Consider the following 22,008-nt stretch of genomic DNA (forward strand, 5'->3'; position numbering starts at 1 on the left):
GTCGACCTCATAAACCATTGTCAAAGATTCTGGGTAGTGTTTTCATCGACTGGACAAAATCCGGCAGCAGCAACACTTCCATGTAACGTGAAATGATTATGCAGATTAGAAAGTTAGTGAAACACTATCCGTTTGCGGAGCAGTCAACCAAAAATCAACAGCGACACGTTTTACTAACTAAATCGTGAGTTGTTTCAGTTCATTTTCTGCCGTCAACTTCCCCGTTGTGTCGTGCGACGCTATGCGCATGCGCGAGATTTCCCCTCAGCTGTCAGATGCGGATGGAGATGTGAAGTATCTTGTCCGTACAAGATCTTTGTCAGGACCAACAGCTGGGTGGAACTCCGACAAAAAGAAGTTGCCTCAGCGCAGAGGGATGGCCGTTTGACGGAGACGAGCTAGCTGTCGTGTTAAGAGCTTATCCCCCGCGGTGTCATGGATTTTAACGTAAAGCGGTTAGCTGCAGACGCCGGTACTTTCCTAAGCCGTGCGGTACAAGTAAGTTTGACCGTCTAGTTTGTGGCAGTTGTTGCTAACCAACGTTAGCTGCCAGTTTAACCAGTCAGGCAGCGTTAGCTCCCATGCTAAACAGCTAGCTAGCTTAATGCTGCTGCGCGTTGTTATTGTGTTGCTAACTAGCCTGCTGCCATCTAAGAGAAAATGCCATATCCCTAAAAGTTGGCTGAAGTCACATGGGTGTTTTTTAAGTAGTACCCTCGACAGCCCAGTGTCTATTATAGCTAACACTCTCCCGTGGTCCAACACAACCATCAAAGCAGGCCGCAGAAACCATTAGACAGAGCCATCACCAGTCACGTCAGCTCACCAGATAACATGGCTTTGGTTACTGCGTCCTTCTTTCTAACGCATGTTGGCACTTTCCATCAAGCATGCATAGCATGACATCCCCAGGCTAAAGGTTATGTGGACACTATAACCGGATATTTTCTTTTTTCAGTTTACAGAAGAGAAACTTGGCCAGGCTGAAAAGACAGAGTTGGATGCTCATTTGGAGAACCTCTTGGTCAGAGCTGAGAACACCAAGCAATGGACAGAAAGGATTATGAAACAGACAGAAGTCTTACTACAGCCCAACCCAAGTAAGACCACTGTTGACTCTGGACTGATAAACGAAATACTGACATACTGGACCCTTTTTCCAGCACAGTTTAGGGCAGCTGTCATCCTCTCTCTACGGGGAGAAAGTCACCAAACCCCATTTATAGATCTGTCAACTTAATTGCACTCTAAATGTTCAGGTATATTCATCATACTGGTGATCCACCCACAGATACTTTACCTTCAAACACAACATCTGGAAACCAACTGTTTCTGTAATATTATCAGAATAATATCAGTTCTGGAAGTTGATATCTTGTTTATACAGTACCAGTCAAAAGTTTGGACACACCTTCTCATCCAATGGTTTTTCTTTATTTTTATTTTTATTTTTTTCTACATTGTAGATTAATATTGAAGACATCCAAACTATGAAGGACCACACATGGAAATTATGTGGTAAACAAACAAATGCTCATCAAACCAGAATATGTTTTATATTTTAGATTCTTCAGAGTAGTTGAATGAGAAGGTGTGTCCAAACTTTTGACTGGTACTGTATGTGTTGACAAATGATAGCAGCTGCAATCAAGAGTAGATCATTGAATCAGAAAATGCCTGATTCTCTGATTTCCACGTTTCCAAGTAAGAAGGGTAACATTAAAAAATGTGCTTAAACCTTCTGAGATGGTGTTTGACATACATAGGTGGGTAGGGTGTCTGTGAAGTCTGTAAGCTCAGCTGTGCGTCCTCCTCCGTTCACACCATGATGCTGTAGCACAAAAACAGACAGACCAGCTGGTGATTACAGTCTTGTGTAAAGGCTGGATATTTTAAACTGGATTTTTTCCCTATGAACTTCCAAACGACATACCACAGATATGCTGACTGTGACCGTCAGTGTTCATCCATGTGATGTGCTAACATTTTTCTGTCATGGTTGTCATTATGAGAGCCTCTAGTTTAGTTTACCAATGCAGAGCCCTCTGTCCTCAATTCAACTGCCTACAGTTGGCTCCCTCACTGTAGTCTTGTGACTTTGTAATTAAGTTTTCTTGCAATCTGCAGATGTCCGGCTAGAAGAATTTGTGTACGAGAAACTGGAGAAAAAAGCTCCTACGCGAATGAACAACCATGATCTGCTGGGCCAGTCCATGATCGAGTCGGGAGGTGAATTTGGTCCCGGCACTGCCTATGGTAAGAGATAAAACTGAACTGCCTGACATACTGGGACTTAAAGGAATATTTAACCCATCTGTTATACTTTGGCTGTGGCCAGTAGCATCTTTATTTATTTTTTAAGTTGATTTTATTGGTTGACAAACACAATCCTTGTCCCCACAATATTTCTCAATTAATTGTGCATAAAATAATTGAAAATAGGGCTTGGCAAAATAGAGAAAATCAAATTTCAAAATATTTTTGACCAAATACTTCAATATCGATATTGTAGGGTTGACAACTGGTTCTTTCATAACATATTTACACAATAACATTTTTGATAAATGATCATCAGTAATGTAAATAATAGAACAGCTGGAGCAATATGGTAAATTCAGTAAAGTACATCACTTTACTGTAATGCAGTCTTTAAACCAGGTGAAGACAACACATGCCATATCAATATGATGATCATTATATTGGCCAGCCCTAGCTGAAAGCTGCTTAGCTTTATTAATTAAGGTTTAATTTTGGGAAAGCTTGTAAAAAATGTTTTGGATTAGAGTATTCTGTCAAGTGTAGAGTCAAGTCTTTTTGACAGTTTGTGGAGAACATTTGGACACCACTCTTCTGTTATGATCTTCAAAATCTGCATCATCCCCTGCCCCTAGTGGTTAATGTCATTCCTCAGTCACGGCAGACGTAAAGTAGCCCTTGCTACCTTTGAAACAACAGCGCTTTTGTCCATATCCACAGGCCTCTATATGTCTTCTAAAAACAGAAGTGTTAAGGCTTTAGTTTGGACTGTGGTTCCACATTGTACAGTTATATTGGGAGTGAATCTGTGTTTGTGTGCTGCTGACCATTACAGGAAATGCTCTGATAAAATGTGGTGAGACGGAGAAGCAGATTGGTGGGGCAGAACGGGAGTTGATCCAAAGTGCTGCCATCAACTTCCTGACACCTTTCAGAAACTTTTTGGAGGGAGACTTCAAAACCATCCTGGTGAGTTGGACTGCTGGCTACAGGTCTTGAATCATTTTCGCTTTTTACTGAACTTTGAACTTCAATCTAGACCAGACTCTCAACACTAGGGACCGTAGACTGTAGAGGACTAAAGTCTTTATCACAGTCCCTTTGTATTTTGCAGCGTCGATAATCAGAAATCATATTGAAATCTGTCCAGTATCTTCTATTCTATTCAGAAGTTGGTCTAAATGATATTGAATTCTAAATTGTGGAAAGATTGAAGTTGTTTTGTGAAGTGAAGAAAATATAGAAATTGGCCTAAATAGTACTATGATAGGATTTATGTCAACAGTTGATTCACAAGATTTTAGTGTTAGTAGTACTCGGCAATGTGATGCTAGGGCTGTGGGGTACCACAGTTTGTTTTCTCTTTAAACATTCGATCATCAGCCCCATGAAGCTGCAGTTAAGTGTGAGTTAACACAAAAATACCACTTCCTGTCGCTCACACCATCGTAAAGCTGCTCTAGAACAGCAACCTTTAGTGAGTGACGATGGCCTACTTAAAGAGATGGACATTCAGATGCTTTTTCTTCAGTATTTGACCCAGTGTACCTGTTTGATGCTGATGTTACTTACCCCATCAGACCTTTAATCAATACCTCCAAACACCATGCACATTAAACTTGTGGTTCTTATAAGAATCCCAACATGAATGTTCATTCCCCCTTTATCATAAAGTGAGTGACGACAGCAGATGCACACCACTAATGTCATCTGCCAAAAAAAAGGCAACCATACAAGGTGCACAGGCCTAGGAATTCAATTTTTTTAGGGTTTAATTGTGTTTTGTGTCCAGAAAGAGAGGAAGCTACTTCAGGTCAAGCGCTTGGATTTGGATGCAGCCAAAACCAGGCTAAAGAAAGCCAGGATGACTGATGCTAGAGCTGCGGTAAGTGCACACCCGCACATCATCATCATCATCATCATCATCATCATTAATGCATCTGGATGCCTTTCGGTTATTTTAATCCTGATTAATGAACGGTGTTAGTGAATTCTGCTTTTTCTAAAATCATTAGCCAATTTCCTTTCAGAGGAAGAAAAGCAGTCTGGGTGTATTCCTACAGCCCCTCTGTCTGAAGTCACACAAGTCATGACTGGCACACCAAGTTACACAACATGAAGCTGATCATTTTATCTCTTGTGACTTACAGAGTCACATGAGAAATTATGGGAACTTTAGACTTCCCCTTTTTTGTTTTTTTGCTATGGTCTCCCCTTTTCTCCTGACATCTGGGCTTCTCTTTTTCTTTGCCGCTCACATTTGTTTACGGGCACTAGAGTTCTTAAATGGAAAAACAAAAAAAATCACTTCAAACAGCATAGAGTCTAAAAAGACTTTCTGGGCTCTTAAAGTTAGGTTTGGGCTTTTTGCCGTAGATTCAATCTGAATCCAGTATTGAATTCACTAATGGTAATCAGATGGCATTCCAACCTCTTAGTGAACCTTTATTAACATTTTTACTCGAACTGAAAAAAATTCAGTTGAAATCTGTAGGTCGAGAAGGCAGAAACTGTCTTTAGTTGCAGCCTAATTGATTAATGTTCACAACTTGTAGGAGCAACCTGAAATGAGATTCACCTTTTTAAAGAAATGTTGGTGCCAAAGATGCTGTAGTAGACATAGTAAAGTTAATGTTATACAAAGCATGAATGAATGAAACTTAAACTAGTAGATTCTCATTAGAAATTGAGCTACAATACAGACACCCCGGCTTGCAGAAAGATAAGATAAGATAAGATAAGATAAGATAAGATAATCCTTTATTAGTCCCGCAGCGGGGAAATTTGCAGGCTTACAGCAGCAAAGAGTAAAGTGCACACAAGAGACATAGTAGAAGAAAGACAAGATTAAAAAAAAAAAAAAAACAAGTATTATAAATAACCAATAAGAAACAGTAGAAAAACAACAATAACTGAAATATTATATTTACAGACAGAAAAAAACTATTTTAACTATTATTGCACAGTGTAATGTATTGCACAGGTTTTTATTGTCATGTGGAAGCAGAACACATGCAGAAAGCAAGCAGCTACTTCAACGTTTTGTACCCTGAACTTTGCTAATATGTTGCTCCCACAAAGCCTTATTGTTATGTATTCACTGATTTCTGCCTTTTGTAGTGTGATATATTTTTATGCATGTAATGATGTATAACACTACAAAGATGATGCATGATGTTTTCTAGTAAACAAATTAGAGTTTGAGTCAACTTTGAATCTACATGTCTAGTTGCAAAACGAAATCTTCATTTGATTCTAACTGGCACTTGAAGGGTCTTCACAGTCTGACTTTGTTCAAAGTTGCACATTGTCTGTCATGACGGTCTTCCAGATACCAATGTCTGAAGATGATATCTCTAGTATTTCCCCTCGTTTGTCGAGAGTGGAACGCCAATTGAGCACAATTTTCCACAACTGCTTAAAGAAACTATCTAGATGAGACCCAGTGAGCCGAGCTTCCATCTATTCCTGTGATTCTCTTGGTGTATTCAGACCCAAGTAATCCCTCTGGCTCTTCAACATGCTTATTAAAGCATTTCGCTTTTCCAAATAGCAGGGTTGTCGAGGGGTCTTACAGTTTGTTGAATCCATATAAACAAAGGTGTGTCCTCTCAAAAGTAAGAGCTGGTTAACAGTGACACTGGTTCACCATTAGTCTTTAATGTGTGGTACACCGAGGTGGTTTGGTTGTGTGAAAGGTGGGGGATGAGAAATATTTTTGTGCTGCTTTGTCGCAGTCCTCTTACCGTTTACAGAGTGTGTTTTGTTAAAGCATGCCACTATGTCGCCCTCACACACACAAACACATAGAAAGTGTGAGGATGTGTTGTGTTGGCCGCGGCCGTGCAGCAGCTGTAGCTCTAACTACTGTGTCACTGTTTTCAAAACGCAAAGCAGCAGATGTGAGCAGAGGAAGTGACAGAGGTGAGTGGAATGTTGGAGCCATCTTTGTAATGAACACACACACACACACACACACACACACACACACACACACACACACACACACACACACACACACACACACACACACACACACACACACACACACACACACCAAACCCCCTGGCAGCAGTGTGAACAGCTGCTGCCCACAGCTTTCGCTATCTCCTCCATGACACATCACGTCGTACCTCATCGAGAACCTTGAATCCTTGTAGCGAAGTTCTACAAGAACCAAACACTAAAGACGTTCTCTCTGTGGCTCTGGTGTAAGCTGTAGAGCGTTCAGGACAGTAAGGCCATTGTTTCTGTCAGTCTCGTCTCCAGACCATATGTTTATTGGACTATTTAGTGAGTCCCAACAAACCATTGTTTCACAAGACTCACATCGAATCCTTTGGCTCAATATGAGGAAAGGGAAACATTTCCCTCAAGACAGAAACATTATGTTTAGTTGTTTGATTGTCCCTTTCCTTGATGGGCCTCTGTCTTCTCTGGTCGTGACCTACTGAAACCATATCATGTCATATGCATATATACAGACTATGGCTTTAATTTCTCTTGTGGTTGACCGGTCGTTTTTATTTTTTATTCATTTTTATGGACTAACTGGTGGTATATGTTGATATTCAGCTTAAATGAATTTGATTATTTCCATGCCAAATCATTTTTGGTGGTGTATTTGATGTTTATTTCTAGTAAACGGCAAGTTTTATACCACAGGACACAAACAAGAATATCAGCAAACCAATTTGTTAGTCTGATGCATGTTCATTCACTCTTACTTTTAAGCCATATTTTTGTTTTTCAGTCTGTGACGCATTACAGCCATATATGAAAAGAAAGTGATCTTGATTTTGCTCCCTTGGATCATCATCATTTCTTCAACCCGGTGGAATGGTGATGTTGCTCTATAAGAATCTAGTTTTTGGTTCTTGATTCTCAGGCAGAGCAGGAGTTGAGGATGACCCAGAGTGAGTTTGACCGCCAGGCAGAGATCACCCGTCTGCTGCTAGAAGGCGTCAGCAGCACCCACGTATGTAACCCTGCTGAGCCCAGCACACCCACATTATCACAGGTTTCAAGGCCTTATATCTCTCAGGCGGCTGCTTTAATCATCACTCATCATTAAACATATAGCATTTAGGGATGTTATTGTAGTACTGCTGGTTTTTGGTAGCATAAACTTGCCATGAATACTGATTTTTGGTGTATGAAGTAGGTAAAGATGAAAAAAGGTTGTTCTAAGCTAAAGATACAAATAGTTAGGCTTATAAATCTATTGAACTCTCCTTTTGTAAACCATGAGTTAAACACGTAGAAAGTTTGATATAACCCAGTGAAAGTTGGAGTATTCTTCTCTTCAGTTTTCATCTCTCTTTGTGCATTACCAGGCACACCACCTACGCTGCTTGAATGACTTTGTGGAGGCCCAGACCACATACTACGCCCAGTGTTACCAGTACATGGTGGATCTCCAAAAGCAGCTGGGCAGGTGAAATACCACTGTGACCTTTTATTCATTTTGTCCTGAACAGCTCCATACAACTCTACATTAGGGGGCAGTTAACACAACTAGTAATCTCACAAAGAAGACAGCTTTTCTGAGAAACAAGGAGCATTACTCATCCCAGTACTTTCCAAACAGAACCTACATTGCTCATTTCAAAATGAATAGTATTAATATGTTAATGCATCTTTGCTCTGTTCTTTTTTTGTGTCTTTCTGAATGGCTAAGCAAGTTAAATTCATTTCAGAAACCCTTCCTGTAAACGATAGTATTGATGTTGAATGTTCCTCTCATCCTTCTTTAGATAAAATTAAAAGCTGTGCAAGTAGGGTTATGTGAATGTATTTCTTTTCTGTTGAAAATGACTAATACTTAATCAGGGAAGAGGTCACAGAGAGGTCTGTCCAAAAACTGGACTGGCAAATAAAATACTTAATGACCCAGCTCTGCTTCAGGGTGGGGCAGCGGCCGTGCAGTTTCCAATGTTTATCACCTCCCCTTCCTCCCACCAGTTTCCCCTCCTCGTTCTCCAACAACAACCAATCGTCGGTGTCGGGCGGGGCCAGCGTCTCGGTGCCCACCATCGCGGTGTCGGCCTCCCTGCCAAGTGTGTCCGCGGGCCGCAGCAGCTCGACGGCGTCGGGCGGGTTCAACGAACTGCGCAGCTCCAACGGCAGCCGCAAAGCCCGGGTGCTTTACGACTACGACGCTGCCAGCAGCAGCGAGCTCTCTCTGCTGGCTGATGAGGTGAGCCTCAAATAATCATTGCTCCATTCTATCTCATCAGTGTGGAGAGAAACTGTCAACAATTCACATGTTTCCATATTCATCAAATTCTGTTAGTTGTTTCCATCTTTTGTGTTTTATCGTAGCTTATTTTTCACTTTCACTTATATTTTGAGAATCAACCTTTTTTCTTAAACTAACAATATTTGGGAAGCCGAGTCTGAACTCAAACTGCAGTTCCTATTCAGCAGCCACTCCCTTTCCTGGAAAGCACTGAATTGTCCATTACGAGCCAGCGGTTGACTAACAATAAACAAGCATTACCTCATTCTTTCTAATACTCACATTCACGCACATTTTTCCAGTCTGCCTTTGCGGAACTAACTTTGATATTAACAGGATGTTTAACGAAGCTTTTCATAGGTTTGGTGTCTTCTGACAAGCAGCAAAACACCGTCTGTAAACTTGATGACATGATGGACTGACTTGAGCCTTTGCTGTCAGTAATTTGCCTTGACAAGTGAACGTTGCATTGGCATTGATAACAAAGGTTCCAGTGTAACTTTTTAGAAACTAGAAACTGAGAATGTATCCCTGTCTTTGCAGGTGATCACAGTCAGCAGCGTCGCAGGCATGGATTCAGACTGGCTGATGGGCGAGCGTGGCAACCAGAAGGGCAAAGTGCCGATCACTTACCTGGAGTTGCTTAACTGAGACCCCCCCCCCCCCCCCCCCAACCCCACCCCAGCCCCCTGTAACCAGCTGTGATCTCATATTTATATTGTGTTTCAGGGACCGGACTCACTTTCCCTTCCATTCGGTCATTTTAGAACGAGTTGTATTTCTATGAAAAGGAGTCTCAGTTTTAGCAGACAGGAGCTGGATTGGAATACATTTGAGAGAACAGAAAGGAAACGAACCCCTGATGTGTTTGTATGCAACTGTAGTACATTTCTAAAACATGCTTCCATGCCTTTTTACGCTTGATGCCATGCAATCTGCAATACGTACCAGAACATCTCCCAAACTGTAACTTAAAAAAAAAAAAAAAAAAAAAAACTTTTTGTTTACAATATATATCTCAGATGGTGACCTTAATGCTTTTAATGTGAGGGTATTATTTCCCTTCCCTTGCTGCAAGATTTTTTTCAACTAGCAATATAGCAGACACTTTTTTTTAAATACAAAAATGCACTTCCGTTTGAAGTGGAGAGTGATGCTGATAATTAAGTCTTGTTTTATAATTGATAATCCAAAGTATGAATTGTTTTTTTAACATTATCGTAAGTATTGTGCGTCAGCTTTAATTACATGGAGCCATACTGGACAGCGAGTTTAACCCATTGTTCCAGTACATTTGATTGATTGAATAAGATGCTTTGATACCTGCTGATAACCAAGCAGTTACAACTCCCATGCCAGATATTGTTAAGTGCCTATCACAGTGAATCGGCTTCTCTAAAACCATTTGCCTTGTTTGCAGCTAAACCAGCAGTATTGAGACGGTCTATTTAGTCTCCTCTCTTAGTATTGAACCACAATACTTCTATTTAAGTTATTGACAATTGGAAACCAACATTTCCACGTTCCTATTGGAAGTTAATTTACCAGAAGACAGCTATGAGCTCTGACTAAATTATTGAGTTGTATATTGGTCATAAATACACAATATGCGACATGTTTATCATATCTGCCGTTGGTCGACTTGGTGTTTTATTTTGAAGAAAAAGCCTCAAAGTGAAACCATTAACCTTTTTTTGACATTACTAGTTTCCCTTAAACGTGTATTTCAACTCCATATTGAAAAAAAAAAAGCCTTGTTACAATCTGGGAGATGAAATTATATTATTCCATGGCTGCTTTTTGTTTTTGTGTGTAACTGATTATATAGCATACAATTGTAAAATAAATATACAATATGATGCGTTAAAATAAGAAAATATCACTGGTCTGTTTTTGAGATTTCATTTTATTTATTATAGTGCACTCTTTAAGTAGTGAGGGAGCTAAATGTGGCTTTGATGATTTTTCTTGATTCCTGGTGGAACCACTAGAGGGCAGAGCAAGCAACTGATTGTACTGTCATTTGTACGGTCATTTGAAGAAATGTCATTTGGCAGAATCATGTGAGATTGAGAGAGAAAGAGAAAGTTAATGTCAAGTTATGCATGAACACCTTTTGAAAGCCTCCCTTTCCGACCCAGTAGTCGTGATAGTGCTAAATTACATTAAAGAAAAATGGGGGGTTTTTTTAAACATAAAAGACCAAACATTAACATAAATGTGTACAAGGAAAATGAAATCAAACATTTACAATAAAAATAAATCACATTTATTACTACAGGTCAATTTACAAAACCATTTTCTCCTTATTAGTTCTCAGGAAAGAACATGAATGTCAAACCGTCATCAATCTACTGTAGATTTAAAAGAAAATGTTCAGTCTAAAAGATACACTTTTTGATTTTAACACCGACAAAGTGTTTCTACAATAGTGGTGTGAGACAATTCCTGTGAAAGAGGTCAAATGAGTTTATAAATAGAAATAATTCCCACCATGATCAAAAGTCTATTTAATATGATACATATGACACCTCTGAATGGAAGCTTATTCTTCTGTTGATTTATCCTGCTTTTGGACGAATCCTTTTTTCAGCCAAAAACATTGAATATTTAAAAGTAATTCTAGAAATATATGCTCAATGTTGCTACATTCATACAGAATTTGGTGAGCAGAAGAGTAGATTCCCTCTACCCTGTTGTTGTCCTGGGTTCTCTCCGGACCCGTTCCCCAGTGACTTCCACAACTCCCAGTGGAGCTTCATGCTGCAGTGCTAGCAGCTGTGGACCAGAAACATACAAATCCCCAGAAAATAACTCAAAACTCTGACCCAGTTTGAGAGAATCTCTTTATTTGCAGAAGATTTCAAAGGTTATGATATCCAAGGCACCCTGTACTGGGTATACTCTTTACAATGACTTACTGAGGGGGTCCCTCTGACTACAGCTTCATAAAATGAGCCTAGAAAAGCTACAGTGGGAATCTTATTTTTTTTCACACTAAAATCTGTCACAAGTCCCTTTTGTCAGTCTTGAGGCAGTCACACAGTTAAAAACTGTAATGAAGCACTTCCTGGCTAAACAATAAGTCCAGTGCAAAGCGCCCCGTCCCTGCTGTCATAAGGGCAGGAAGGGTTAAGAGGAAGTGAGGTTTTGCAAACTGCCTGTTGACTAAGAAGCTGCCTGTACATCAGATTACGTTGGACAATCATTTGTTTTTCCAGCACACGGCCATCTGCGTCAGAGACATTAACCACTAGCCTTTGACCTATAGGAGCCTGTTGTACTATTTTCCAAAATAGTTTTTATGAGAGTGATATTTAAAGGTAAAGCCTGAAAGCCCAATGGAGAAATGATACTTATGTATATGTACACCAATGTTGAGCAAACTAAAATAAAGAGTTTAGACCAAAAAATCTAATATTTGAGGCTAACATTGGTCCTCATAAAACCTCAGTTTTGGGCATAACTTTTCAGTTGTACATTATTCTGCGTTCTAAAACCTTTTCTTTATCTCTCTTAAAATAACCCGACCCGCTTAGATAATGTAAGCGTGAAACGAGTTCACAGATCAGATGAGTGATCCAAAATAAAAAACACTTCCTCTTTCATCAGTCCTTATTTTCTTTCATATGTTGCACAGAAAATACTTGTTGACATCTGCCATTTTAGGCCTCCTTAAGGTTCACTTGATGCTAAGGGGATGCTTTTGTGATTTATCTGCACATCTCTGAACAAGGCTTTCATACTCAGGCGTCAACAACTTGTTTGAGTGCAAACTGGGCGAAAAAGTGAAGCGAGAAGATAAACTGCTGCATATCTGATGTGTTTGCTGAGGATGCTGGGTCACATGGTAGTTGGGTAACAGGTAGCCACCATATTATCATTGTCAGAGACAAATTGTCTCTCCTGAACAGGATGTGTGTTCTTTTTTTAGACATGCCAGCGACTAGGCTCTATGGATGGCAATGCCAGTTTTTTGGGGGGGCCGTTGGTGATTTTCGCCCAAATACAAGCAATACTAATGATATTCTGATATTCAAATCAGTCTCAGCTGCAATTGGTGCATATATACAGTACCAGTCAAAGGTTTGGACACACCTTCTCATTCAATGTTTTTTCTTTCTTTATTTTAATTTTCTTTTCTACATTGTAGATTAATATTGAAGACATTCAAACTATGAAGGAACACATATGGAATTATGTGGTAAACAAACAAATGCTCAACAAACCAGAATATGTTTTATATTTTAGATTCTTCAAAGTAGTTGAATGAGAAGGTGTGTCCAAACTTTGACTGGTACTGTGTATATATATATCTATATATATATATATATATATATATATATATATATATATATATATATATATATATATATATATATATATATATATATATATATATATATATATATATACACAGAACAGTCGCCTCTCCGTGTTGTTGTGTTATACTCACTGAAACCATGCCTGTAGCTGACAGTAGCTCCTCACAGGACGCTGATCGGTCCGTTCACTGACTGGCTGGACGCTAACGCATTACTTGAATCCTGACAAGATTAATTCTCTTGTGATTTTAGCGTGATTTTGTTATTCATTTTATCCACTAAAGGGGCATCAAAGAAGGCACTTTTGCTCTTTTCGAACATGGGGGAACCAAGCGAGGGCAGCATAGATCTTGCTCAGATGTACCACAGTACTCACCTGCTGTCATAATGCTACTTGAAATAATCTTTTTTCACCACTCAAGCTCAAATTTCACTTCTCTATTTGCTTTTGCATTTATCTGTGAGAAACTGTGACCACTGTTTCACTCAGCCACATTGCTTTAGAGCACTGCGGTATATATTTGGTTGTTCACTTTAAGGACGGACCCCATATCCACAGTTAGTTGTTTTGCAAAGACAAATCATCTGCATTTATGTGTGCTTTGCAAATGTTTCTGTGCTATCACCACATTAACAAAAGATGAGTGGGGATGATATAGTTCACATGTATGTGGTCACTTGTCTCCGCAGCCACCAATGAATACGACTTGTGCAATCACATGTATTGCATTTATGCACCATGTTGAGTTAGATACAAAGTTATCATAGTTTGGCTTCCATGTTGCGTTAATGTCCTCTAACCTATTTTGTATAGTTGTCTTCTAACTTCCGACAATTTTATAGCTGATTAATCAAATGAAATTCCCCTTGGTCAACATCTGTGACAGTTGGCAAAGTACCTTCCGCAAATGAGGATTTCATGATGTCAGTTCTTTCCCAATGGGATCAGACTGTTGAGCCGTTTTTGTCAGAACAGTAGGAGCATTTCATTGCTCCAGGCCAACTATTTACCTCCATAAATAGTTGGAGTTATAAAATAGAGATATAAAATAAAGAAGTTATACATACTTCTTTATTTTATATCCCCTGCTGTTAATTTCCTTATAGAAACTTAAAACCTAAATTTGTACCGCCCAGCGAGATATTTGCTAGTACTTTTGCTTCAGTACTGGTTTCAAGTTGCCAATCAGTTTAAATCCAGAAGTGCAGTATTAGTCATTGTTCGCACTACTTATTAATAACTTAATTTTGGTTAAAAATATTCAAACAGAATCCTTCAAATCACGAGCCTGTTCATTCACCTGTAGTCAACTGCTGCCCTGAGATGAACCCATGTGCATGCTCAGAATTAATCTTTCCTGCTCTGCAGATGAACATCAAAGAACATGTCTTAAAATATCTGTAAAAATGATGGTGTTTCTTGGCTTTGACACAGTTTTACTTTGGTTTTTGTTTTTTATGTTCCAACCACTATGACCCTGAGCATCACCACAGTGGTATTCTGGTTACTTTCTGGTTAGGCCTCCGGCACTGTGCACAGCGACACACTGATCTACCAGCCTTCACACTCCTGTGCAACAACACACATAAAAACAAATGTAGGGAAATTATTGTTTGTAAGGTTTATTATGATATACACTGGGATGTCATGCCTATGTTGCATCTGTGTCTACCGGATGGGAAGGAAACTTCAAACCCCTCCTCTTTGAGATACTGAACTGGGCAGTTCCTGCACATCTTAGCAAAACAGGAAATTTCATGTTTCCTCTGCTGCTTATAGCAACAACTTGCATCACACTACTTCTGCATATGTTCACATATGCATACACACAAGAACGCAGCCACATTTTTACATCGGGGTATCGGGCAGGGGGTCTGGTTTTATTACAACAGCACAGTATTTGTGAAAAAGTGGAATCCCCGCTGCTTTAATACATATAATAGAATTGTTCCTTTATCATTATGGACAATTTTACAACATACATTCAGTTACATTTTTCAATAATATACCATACAAAATACATTTTTGTTGAAATTTTATAAAGTATCAGTAAGATGTAGGCTTCAAACAATTCTTTTTGATTGAGTTTTGTAACGTTTTTGGCTTGAAGGTGAGGAGAACAACAATCAAGATGCCCAGGAAAGAAAGACAGATGGGTAAAAAAAGCAGAATATACCAGATTATAGATTCCCCACCTTCCTCCAAACAACTAAAAGACTGGAAGTGCTCCACTCTGTGTGTCATTTGGATGAGATCTTCACATTTAATGTCTGATCGTCCGACCATATTGATCGTCTTTGTTGTTTCAAATGTCCTGAACCATTCAGTCTGGCAGCAGTTGAATGGATTTCCTGTGAGAAATACAGTGTGCAGTTTGGGGGCTAATGTGTTTGCCTGACCAGAGGGAATAGTGGACAGTCTGTTGTCCCTCAAATCCAGCAATCCCAGGTCAAGATTGAGAAGTGAAGGGGGAAGATAGGCGAGAGAGTTCTGTGAAATGTTTAAAGACTTAAGACTTTGGAAATGGGAGAAGTCTAAGTCTTGTATGTGAGTATTTCCTAAACCTAGATGCTGTAAAGTTCTGCTGAGACTTTGTATTGAATCTTGGACAATGAGTCCAGGGTTGTCGGACAGTTCCAAGTGCGTTAGAGACAACCCAGCGAATGCAGATGATGGAATTTGTTTAAGGTTGCATCCCTTAAGGTAAAGCTGCGTTAGGGATGCAATGTCTTTCCAATCTGCGCAAGCTGAGCTAGTGTCTGAACTGGTCTCAGCTTCCTCAGGACGGCAAATGTTGACTTTGTTGTAACTGAGATCCACTGACCTTAGGCTTGGCAATGAGGAAAATAGTCCCGAGGGTAACAACTCAAGATTGTTCAAACTAAGGTTAAGGTACGTCAGATTGCCAAGAGCCTTCAGCGTACCTCCATCTGCAACAATCTGGTTTAGCCTGTTGTTGCTAAGGTCCAACTCGTACAAGCTGCCAGAGAACAGTTCCGACGTTAGATTTAAGCTTTCCAGACAGTTCGTGTGCATTTGAAGTCTAGACAAGGCAGACATTTTCTGCACGAATCCTATAGGAAAATACTCCACCTGGTTTCCTCTTAGATCCAAAATCTCTAGAGAGGAGATGTCACCGTGAAGGTCCTCGTCCCACAGCTTAGCCGTCACGTTGCCCGTATACTTCTTCATATTGTAGAACTCAACAGTTGTGGTCGAGTTCGGGAATGAGCTGTTGTCTGCCAAGTGTTCGTAAAAGCTAACTCTGTTGTGGGATAAATAAAGATTCCTCAAGTGGCTGTGGCTGGGCAATAAAGGAAAGAAGAGAATTTTGTTTTCTGATAGATCAAGAGTCTCTAGCTGGAAAGTCTCGTTAAGGTCTTGTCTGGTGAGGAACCACTCAATGAAGTTGTGGCTGGCATTGAGGACCACCAGCTGGGTCATATGAAAGTCTGTCAGGCAAAGCAGATAGTTGAAGGCCAAGTTGAGCCGCTGGAGCTTTGGATTGCTGTCGAAGGCGCCATCAATCTCGTACATGATGTTTCTCTGTAGGTCGAGTTCTCTGAGTTGGTGAAGATCACTAAATGAGGTCTCATCCAGTCTCTTTAATAAGTTCCCAGAAAGATTGAGGTACTCCAAGGATGTCAGATTTTGGAGAAGAGTGGCCACCATTTCGTCCTCAAGCCCATTCTCAGAGAGATCCAGGGCTCTAAGCCTGGGTAGAGTCTTTAATGCATGGCTGGTTTCTTGATAGCCAATATGAAGATTGTTATTTGCTAAATTGAGGCTTTCTAACAATTTTGAGTGTTGAAAAGCGTTTGATTCGATTTTTTCCAAACTATTACAAGCTAAGCTCAGGGTGATTAGTGAGGGGTATCGGAGGAGAGAGTTGTCCTGTAGTGTTTGAATGTGATTGTAGTTGAGCTGAAGCTCCTCCAAGTTGTCAGGCAGTCCTGCAGGCACAGAGGAAAGCTTGCCATTGTTGCAGACAGCCGTTCTTTGTATCTACAGAGAGAAGGAGAGCACAAAACTTTAAGTTTGTGGGTTTGTTTTTTTGGAGACAAATGTTTATGCTTTTTAGAAATAATGCAAGGTTCTGGAACAATCACAACGCTGAAATTACTCTTTTTGTGGGTTTATATCAAACAGCTTCCTTTATGGAAGTATTGTTTAACCTCTCATATTCTCTCATATAACGTCAGAATTTTAACATTAGCTTTATTTTCTTAGGTTTTAGCAACATATGGATATCGGTCTGTCAGTCAGTTGGTCCACCACTTTTGTACAGAGTGAAATAAATAAAAAACAACAACTCTTGAATGGATTGAGATAAAATTTGCTAAACACATTCAAGGTCCCTGGAGGATGAATTCAAATGCCTTTGGTGCCCAATACTTTACTTGACTTTTGAATTAAAAATATTGACTTTGGACTTTTGACTTTTGACTTTTGACTTTGACTAAATACCTGCAAAATTTATGGCATTCCCATCGGCTTAAGTAGTGCTTTGTTGTTAGTGCTAATTAGCTCTAGGTTAACTTAGATTGTGAACCTGGTTAATATTACGTGCATCAACATGTTACCGTTGTTACTGTGAACATTTCTCTTGAATACCTATGTTGAATACACTTCCTGTAAGTCGCTTTGGATAAAAGCGTCTGCTAAATGACTGTAATGTAATGTAATGTAACATTTCAGTATGCCATATGTTAGCATTAGCAGTAAAAAAATATATATACTTTTTATTTTCTTTAATTGATTACATTTTACAATTTTAAATCAACCATAAACATTCACAGCAGAGATTTCAGGCCTTTTTCTTCATAATTGTGTAACACTTTCCACTATGGTATACTTTATAAAGGTTTTGTAAGTTGTAACAACTGTCTTCATCAGTGTTTAATGACTATAAATTACTAATTACTGCTTAATAACTCAGTATAAATCAGAATAATAAAAAATATGGAGGTTGTCAGGTTTTGAATTATTTTTAGCTAGCTATTCAATTCATTAGGAAGACAATAAAAAATGTATGCACTTTCACAAATGCAGAGTTCATATTATTTAGAAAAGGAAGAAGTCATTAATGGTGGGTGCTTTTACTACAATAGTCCATGAAATCAACTCTTGTAAATTGTTTACATTGTTAATGATAGGTAACAGTATGGCTTTTTAGAAAGTTGATAGTTTTAGAGTGAAAATGGCCTCTTATTTCTTACATTTAATACAGTGGACAACTATTTTGGATGGATTACTTATAGATTTAATTACTCAATTTTCCTTTCTTATGAGACAAAATGGAACATTTTAGAGCACTCAAAATACCCCCACAATATGTAATTTCCTGCAGGATGTTCACTTGACCATTTTTAGTCTAGTTATCGTGTTTACAGAGCATCTGATACGCACTGAATGCATCATCAGAGAGGAGTGTTGTAATGATGACATAAACAACAAAATGCTTATCTTTTATCAACAGAGTACATCTGAGTTTGTCTACCATTGGGCAATTATTCTTGCTCCAACTATGTTCCTGAGACCTCAGTACGTTTTGAGTTGTGCTTTTTTTAAATTTAAGATAAGATAGAACTGTATTAATCCTGAAGGAAATTCTTAATTTAACCTTTATCAATACAGGTAATCCTGTTAACCCTTGCGGTCTCATCCTCAACAGAGGACCTTTTATTATGTAGAGCTGAGTTAAATAGAGACATCTTACCAGCTGACACTGGCTGTATTGCGGATGACTTGAGACCGGCGTCAGGATACTCCATACTGGTAACAAGCAGAGCAGGATGGGAGTGAGGCCGTGGACTGGCATTTTAACATCCTCACTGTTGACAAGGTGATAGAAGGAGAGAGGGAGGATGCAGATTTATTAACACAGACATGTGCTGACGATAGATGGTTTAACTTGCTCAGTCCATGTATATATCAGTAGACTTGCTCTTCCTCAGTTCCAGATCTGCATGTGATGATGAGCATGGTATCATGACATTTTGGAATGAGCACCATGTCAGCATGTCTCCATACATGCAAAATTAGGGAAATCAATCATTCGAAATTGACTTTTCAAACTTGGAGAGCGAGACGGCAGCTTGACATTAAAGTGTTTTAGGTCAAAGTAGTGGACTGGCAGATACAAGGACTTACTCAGGCCAAAAACATTCATACTCTGAGGGAGGATTTTCACTCAAAGTTTTTATGGAGTCATAGCTTAAACATTTCTGTAGCCGTGAGCAAATTATTTCACCTGTTGTATCATAACCTTAAGTGTTAGGCTTAACAAACATGTGTGAATGGTGCGTTCAGTTTTTATTTCTTCCATGGCGGCTGACTTAGATCCTCACATTATTCATGTCCGCAACATGTAATCTGCGTTTCATTTCTGTTGTGTCTGGTTGACCCTATACAATTAAAAAAGTTGGAGTTCATTAATATGATGTAAATGCGCAAATCCTTTTTTTTTCTTACTGAATACAGCAGCTGGGCCTTTTGGTAGAATTTCCCTTATTTCAAATCAAACCACTGCATGACGTATGCTGGATATGGAGGCCTTATTTTCCCTTTTGGCTTGTAGGAATTTTAATTTTTGTATTTTGGTGGATTTATGAAGTAGATGTTGTTGTTTAGTTTTTACTTTTGTATAAAAACTTTTTTAATTTCTATATAACATTTTATCACTGTTCATATCACTTTTGCTGTTGTTCTTCTTTTAACTGTTCAAATGAATAGCTTATCTGACAGTAGTTGACTACATTGTTGTCAACAAACAGTTTTGTAGAATACTACTCTCTTTTTCTGAGTGTTACCTTTTTTGATACAGCCAGTTTGTGATAGATCCACCATCATATCGCATAAGGATTGCACGAAATGACAGCACACGGTCTCATTTGTACAAATAATCGTAAAATGTTTGATATTTTAATTAAACATGTATTGAGTTTAACTATTAAACTGAGATGACGTTGCGACATTCATTTTTTCAAAATAATTTGTGGGCAATTAATACCTCAGCAACATTACTTAAATTCAATACCAAGAAATTTAGTAACATTAATAATAACTTAATATGCAACAGTGATAAACAAATTGAAAAATATATTTTTATGTTGACATTTGTTCTTACAAGACTTTATAACATCCTTTACAGTACTAGCAGGTTTTAAAGTATGCACGAAAGAAGGTGATCAATAAGATATCTTGTTCAAAAGACAAAAACTGTTTAAATTCAACATTCTTATCTTAGACAAAGCATGCCGTTTGCTTATTTTAGCATACTGCATACTGCAGTACTAAACTAATGCACAGTGCATTTACTTACGCTGGTGGTTAGGTGTGGATATCCCAAGCCACTGACGGTTGATCCCCTGACCATATCGCTGGTTGACTCGCTGTTGCAGAGAGTGTTCCTGTGTGTGAGGTTCAGCTGCCTTCCTTTACTCTGACTGAAGCGCTGATGCCTCTTTCTACTATTCGCGGAAGCAGGCAAGCAACGGAAACCAGAGTCACATGGACAAGCTGCAATCAGAAAGAGGTTCTCAAGCCTGGGGGCCACAGGAAGGCGAGTGCAGGCTCAACATTTTTTTTTCTTTTGTCACCCCCTGTCACAAAAGCACCACGAAAGTAATGATGGTGTGCAGGCAACTATGATTGGTAGCGCAACTGCAACCACAAAAACCTTATAAGAACACACCCTTCACACCCTCTGCTTCTTCTGATCAGAAAACCTACTAGAGAGGAAACCACTCGACAAACACACCCTTCCTGCCTGGTATTCGACCTGCCACTGCAACAGCCATTGCAAAACACACAGATGAAGACACACTCAATATTGAATGGTCACAATGCTTCTGTGCCACCACATAACATAACATTGATGCAAAGCCCACTTTTCAGCACAAACCATTTCACTGCAGCAAACTCTTAGTGAATATTGTCATCTTATGTTCTACTTTCAATACTAATGTGTTTCCAACATGGCTACTTTCAGTAACCAAGTTCCCTAAACACTGCATGTGTTGTTATCTCTCTTTCTTGATGTCCTGATTTAAAATGTACCAGCTCTATTAGTACTCTTAACTTTGTAGCTTTGCTTCTTAACTTGTTTCTCCTTAGTAGTTACCCATGGTTGAGAGAATAAGGAATAGGAATCAGGAAGTGATGGTGCCATCCTTGTTGAGTTGATTTGTTAGTAATTTCTTCCTGTTTTCATACAGGACATCTCAAGCTCTCAGTTCTGACTCTATTGTAAGTTTGAGTGGCAACAGGATTTACTGATCCATGACTCCATGTTGAGGTGGATTGTCTCGGTTGTGTGACGCTCTTAACGCTATATGGGTAAAACGTATAAGACAAAGCCTATCAAAGGGTTAGAAAATGTAAAAAACAACTGACCTGATTTTGAATGTCTTGCTTCTACTACCTCTGTTATGTGTGCTGACATACAGCTAATCTTATTCTGGAACTTCTAATTAAAAGAGTGTAAACATAAAGTTCACTTTTGGCCCACTGGAAACCAATAACAACACACACACACACACACACACACACACACACACACACACACACACACACACACACACACACACACACACACACACACACACACACACACACACAGAGGGGGACTGACTTCATACTCTGCTGCTGTAGACATTACTCCACTTTATCTTTACAAAGCAAATAGTGTTTTGCTGCTATGTTAATGCTCTGAATTTTTAATCTAGCACCTTTAAAGGTTCCCTGTGAATTTATTTTATTTTATTTTTCTACCTCTAGTAGTGCTACAGATCATGTTTTTTTTAGTGGGTCCCCGTTTTGTTCTTGTGCATACACACAAGAATGCACATTATGAGAAAAAAGTTTCAATTCTGATGCACCTTCTATTGCTACATCTGTGACCTTGCTGTTATCTTCACCCTATAACTACTATTCCTCCCTCCACTCTGCAGGGACGACTGAGACATAGATGCTCATGCTCTCTCTGCAAGCATTTGTCTTAATGAAGCTCATACTTTGGTGAGTGACCACAGCAGACGTCTATTTATCCATTTTAATATCACTCTTATTAATCATCTCTTCAACCATTTGGCATCACAAATACGCCAATTATTCTTGGTGAGTAAACCTTTATGAATGCTTGCCTGATGTGTTCGTCCGGTTGAAGTAGAGGAGCTCTTTTT

The 22,008-nt window shown here is 39.1% G+C and overlaps 2 protein-coding genes across 2 annotated transcripts; one reads left to right on the plus strand and one right to left on the minus strand.

Moving 5' to 3' along the window:
• Window positions 1-253: 253 nt before the first annotated feature.
• sh3glb1a (SH3-domain GRB2-like endophilin B1a) lies at window positions 254-10,363 on the plus strand. The gene is made up of 9 exons (XM_054623036.1): window positions 254-498; window positions 959-1,100; window positions 2,128-2,256; window positions 3,092-3,225; window positions 4,049-4,141; window positions 7,145-7,234; window positions 7,593-7,693; window positions 8,221-8,455; window positions 9,041-10,363. Exons 1-9 carry the CDS (start codon window positions 436-438, stop codon window positions 9,146-9,148), a joined length of 1,095 nt encoding a protein of 364 aa, XP_054479011.1. The 5' UTR covers window positions 254-435; the 3' UTR covers window positions 9,149-10,363.
• Window positions 10,364-14,429: 4,066 nt separating this feature from the next.
• Window positions 14,430-20,360, minus strand: nrros (negative regulator of reactive oxygen species). Its single transcript, XM_054623052.1, has 3 exons — window positions 20,148-20,360; window positions 18,543-18,657; window positions 14,430-16,828 (listed from the first exon to the last, which is right to left on the minus strand). The coding sequence occupies exons 2-3, from the start codon at window positions 18,642-18,644 to the stop codon at window positions 14,870-14,872; spliced, it is 2,061 nt and encodes a 686-aa protein (XP_054479027.1). The 5' UTR covers window positions 18,645-18,657; window positions 20,148-20,360; the 3' UTR covers window positions 14,430-14,869.
• Between the last annotated feature and the right edge of the window lie 1,648 nt (window positions 20,361-22,008).

The sequence above is a fragment of the Anoplopoma fimbria genome, chromosome 21 (assembly GCF_027596085.1).
Source record: "Anoplopoma fimbria isolate UVic2021 breed Golden Eagle Sablefish chromosome 21, Afim_UVic_2022, whole genome shotgun sequence".
NCBI classification, from domain to species: domain Eukaryota; kingdom Metazoa; phylum Chordata; class Actinopteri; order Perciformes; family Anoplopomatidae; genus Anoplopoma; species Anoplopoma fimbria.

Coding starts and splice junctions, on each gene's coding strand:
- sh3glb1a (XM_054623036.1), top strand. CDS start 436: ATGGATTTTAACGTAAAGCGGTTAGCTGCAGACGCCGGTACTTTCCTA. Junction 499..958: donor TCCTAAGCCGTGCGGTACAA/GTAAGTTTGACC, acceptor TTCTTTTTTCAG/TTTACAGAAGAGAAACTTGG. Junction 1,101..2,127: donor CTTACTACAGCCCAACCCAA/GTAAGACCACTG, acceptor TGCAATCTGCAG/ATGTCCGGCTAGAAGAATTT.
- nrros (XM_054623052.1), bottom strand. CDS start 18,644: ATGCCAGTCCACGGCCTCACTCCCATCCTGCTCTGCTTGTTACCAGTA. Junction 16,829..18,542: donor AATACAGCCAGTGTCAGCTG/GTAAGATGTCTC, acceptor TTCTCTCTGTAG/ATACAAAGAACGGCTGTCTG.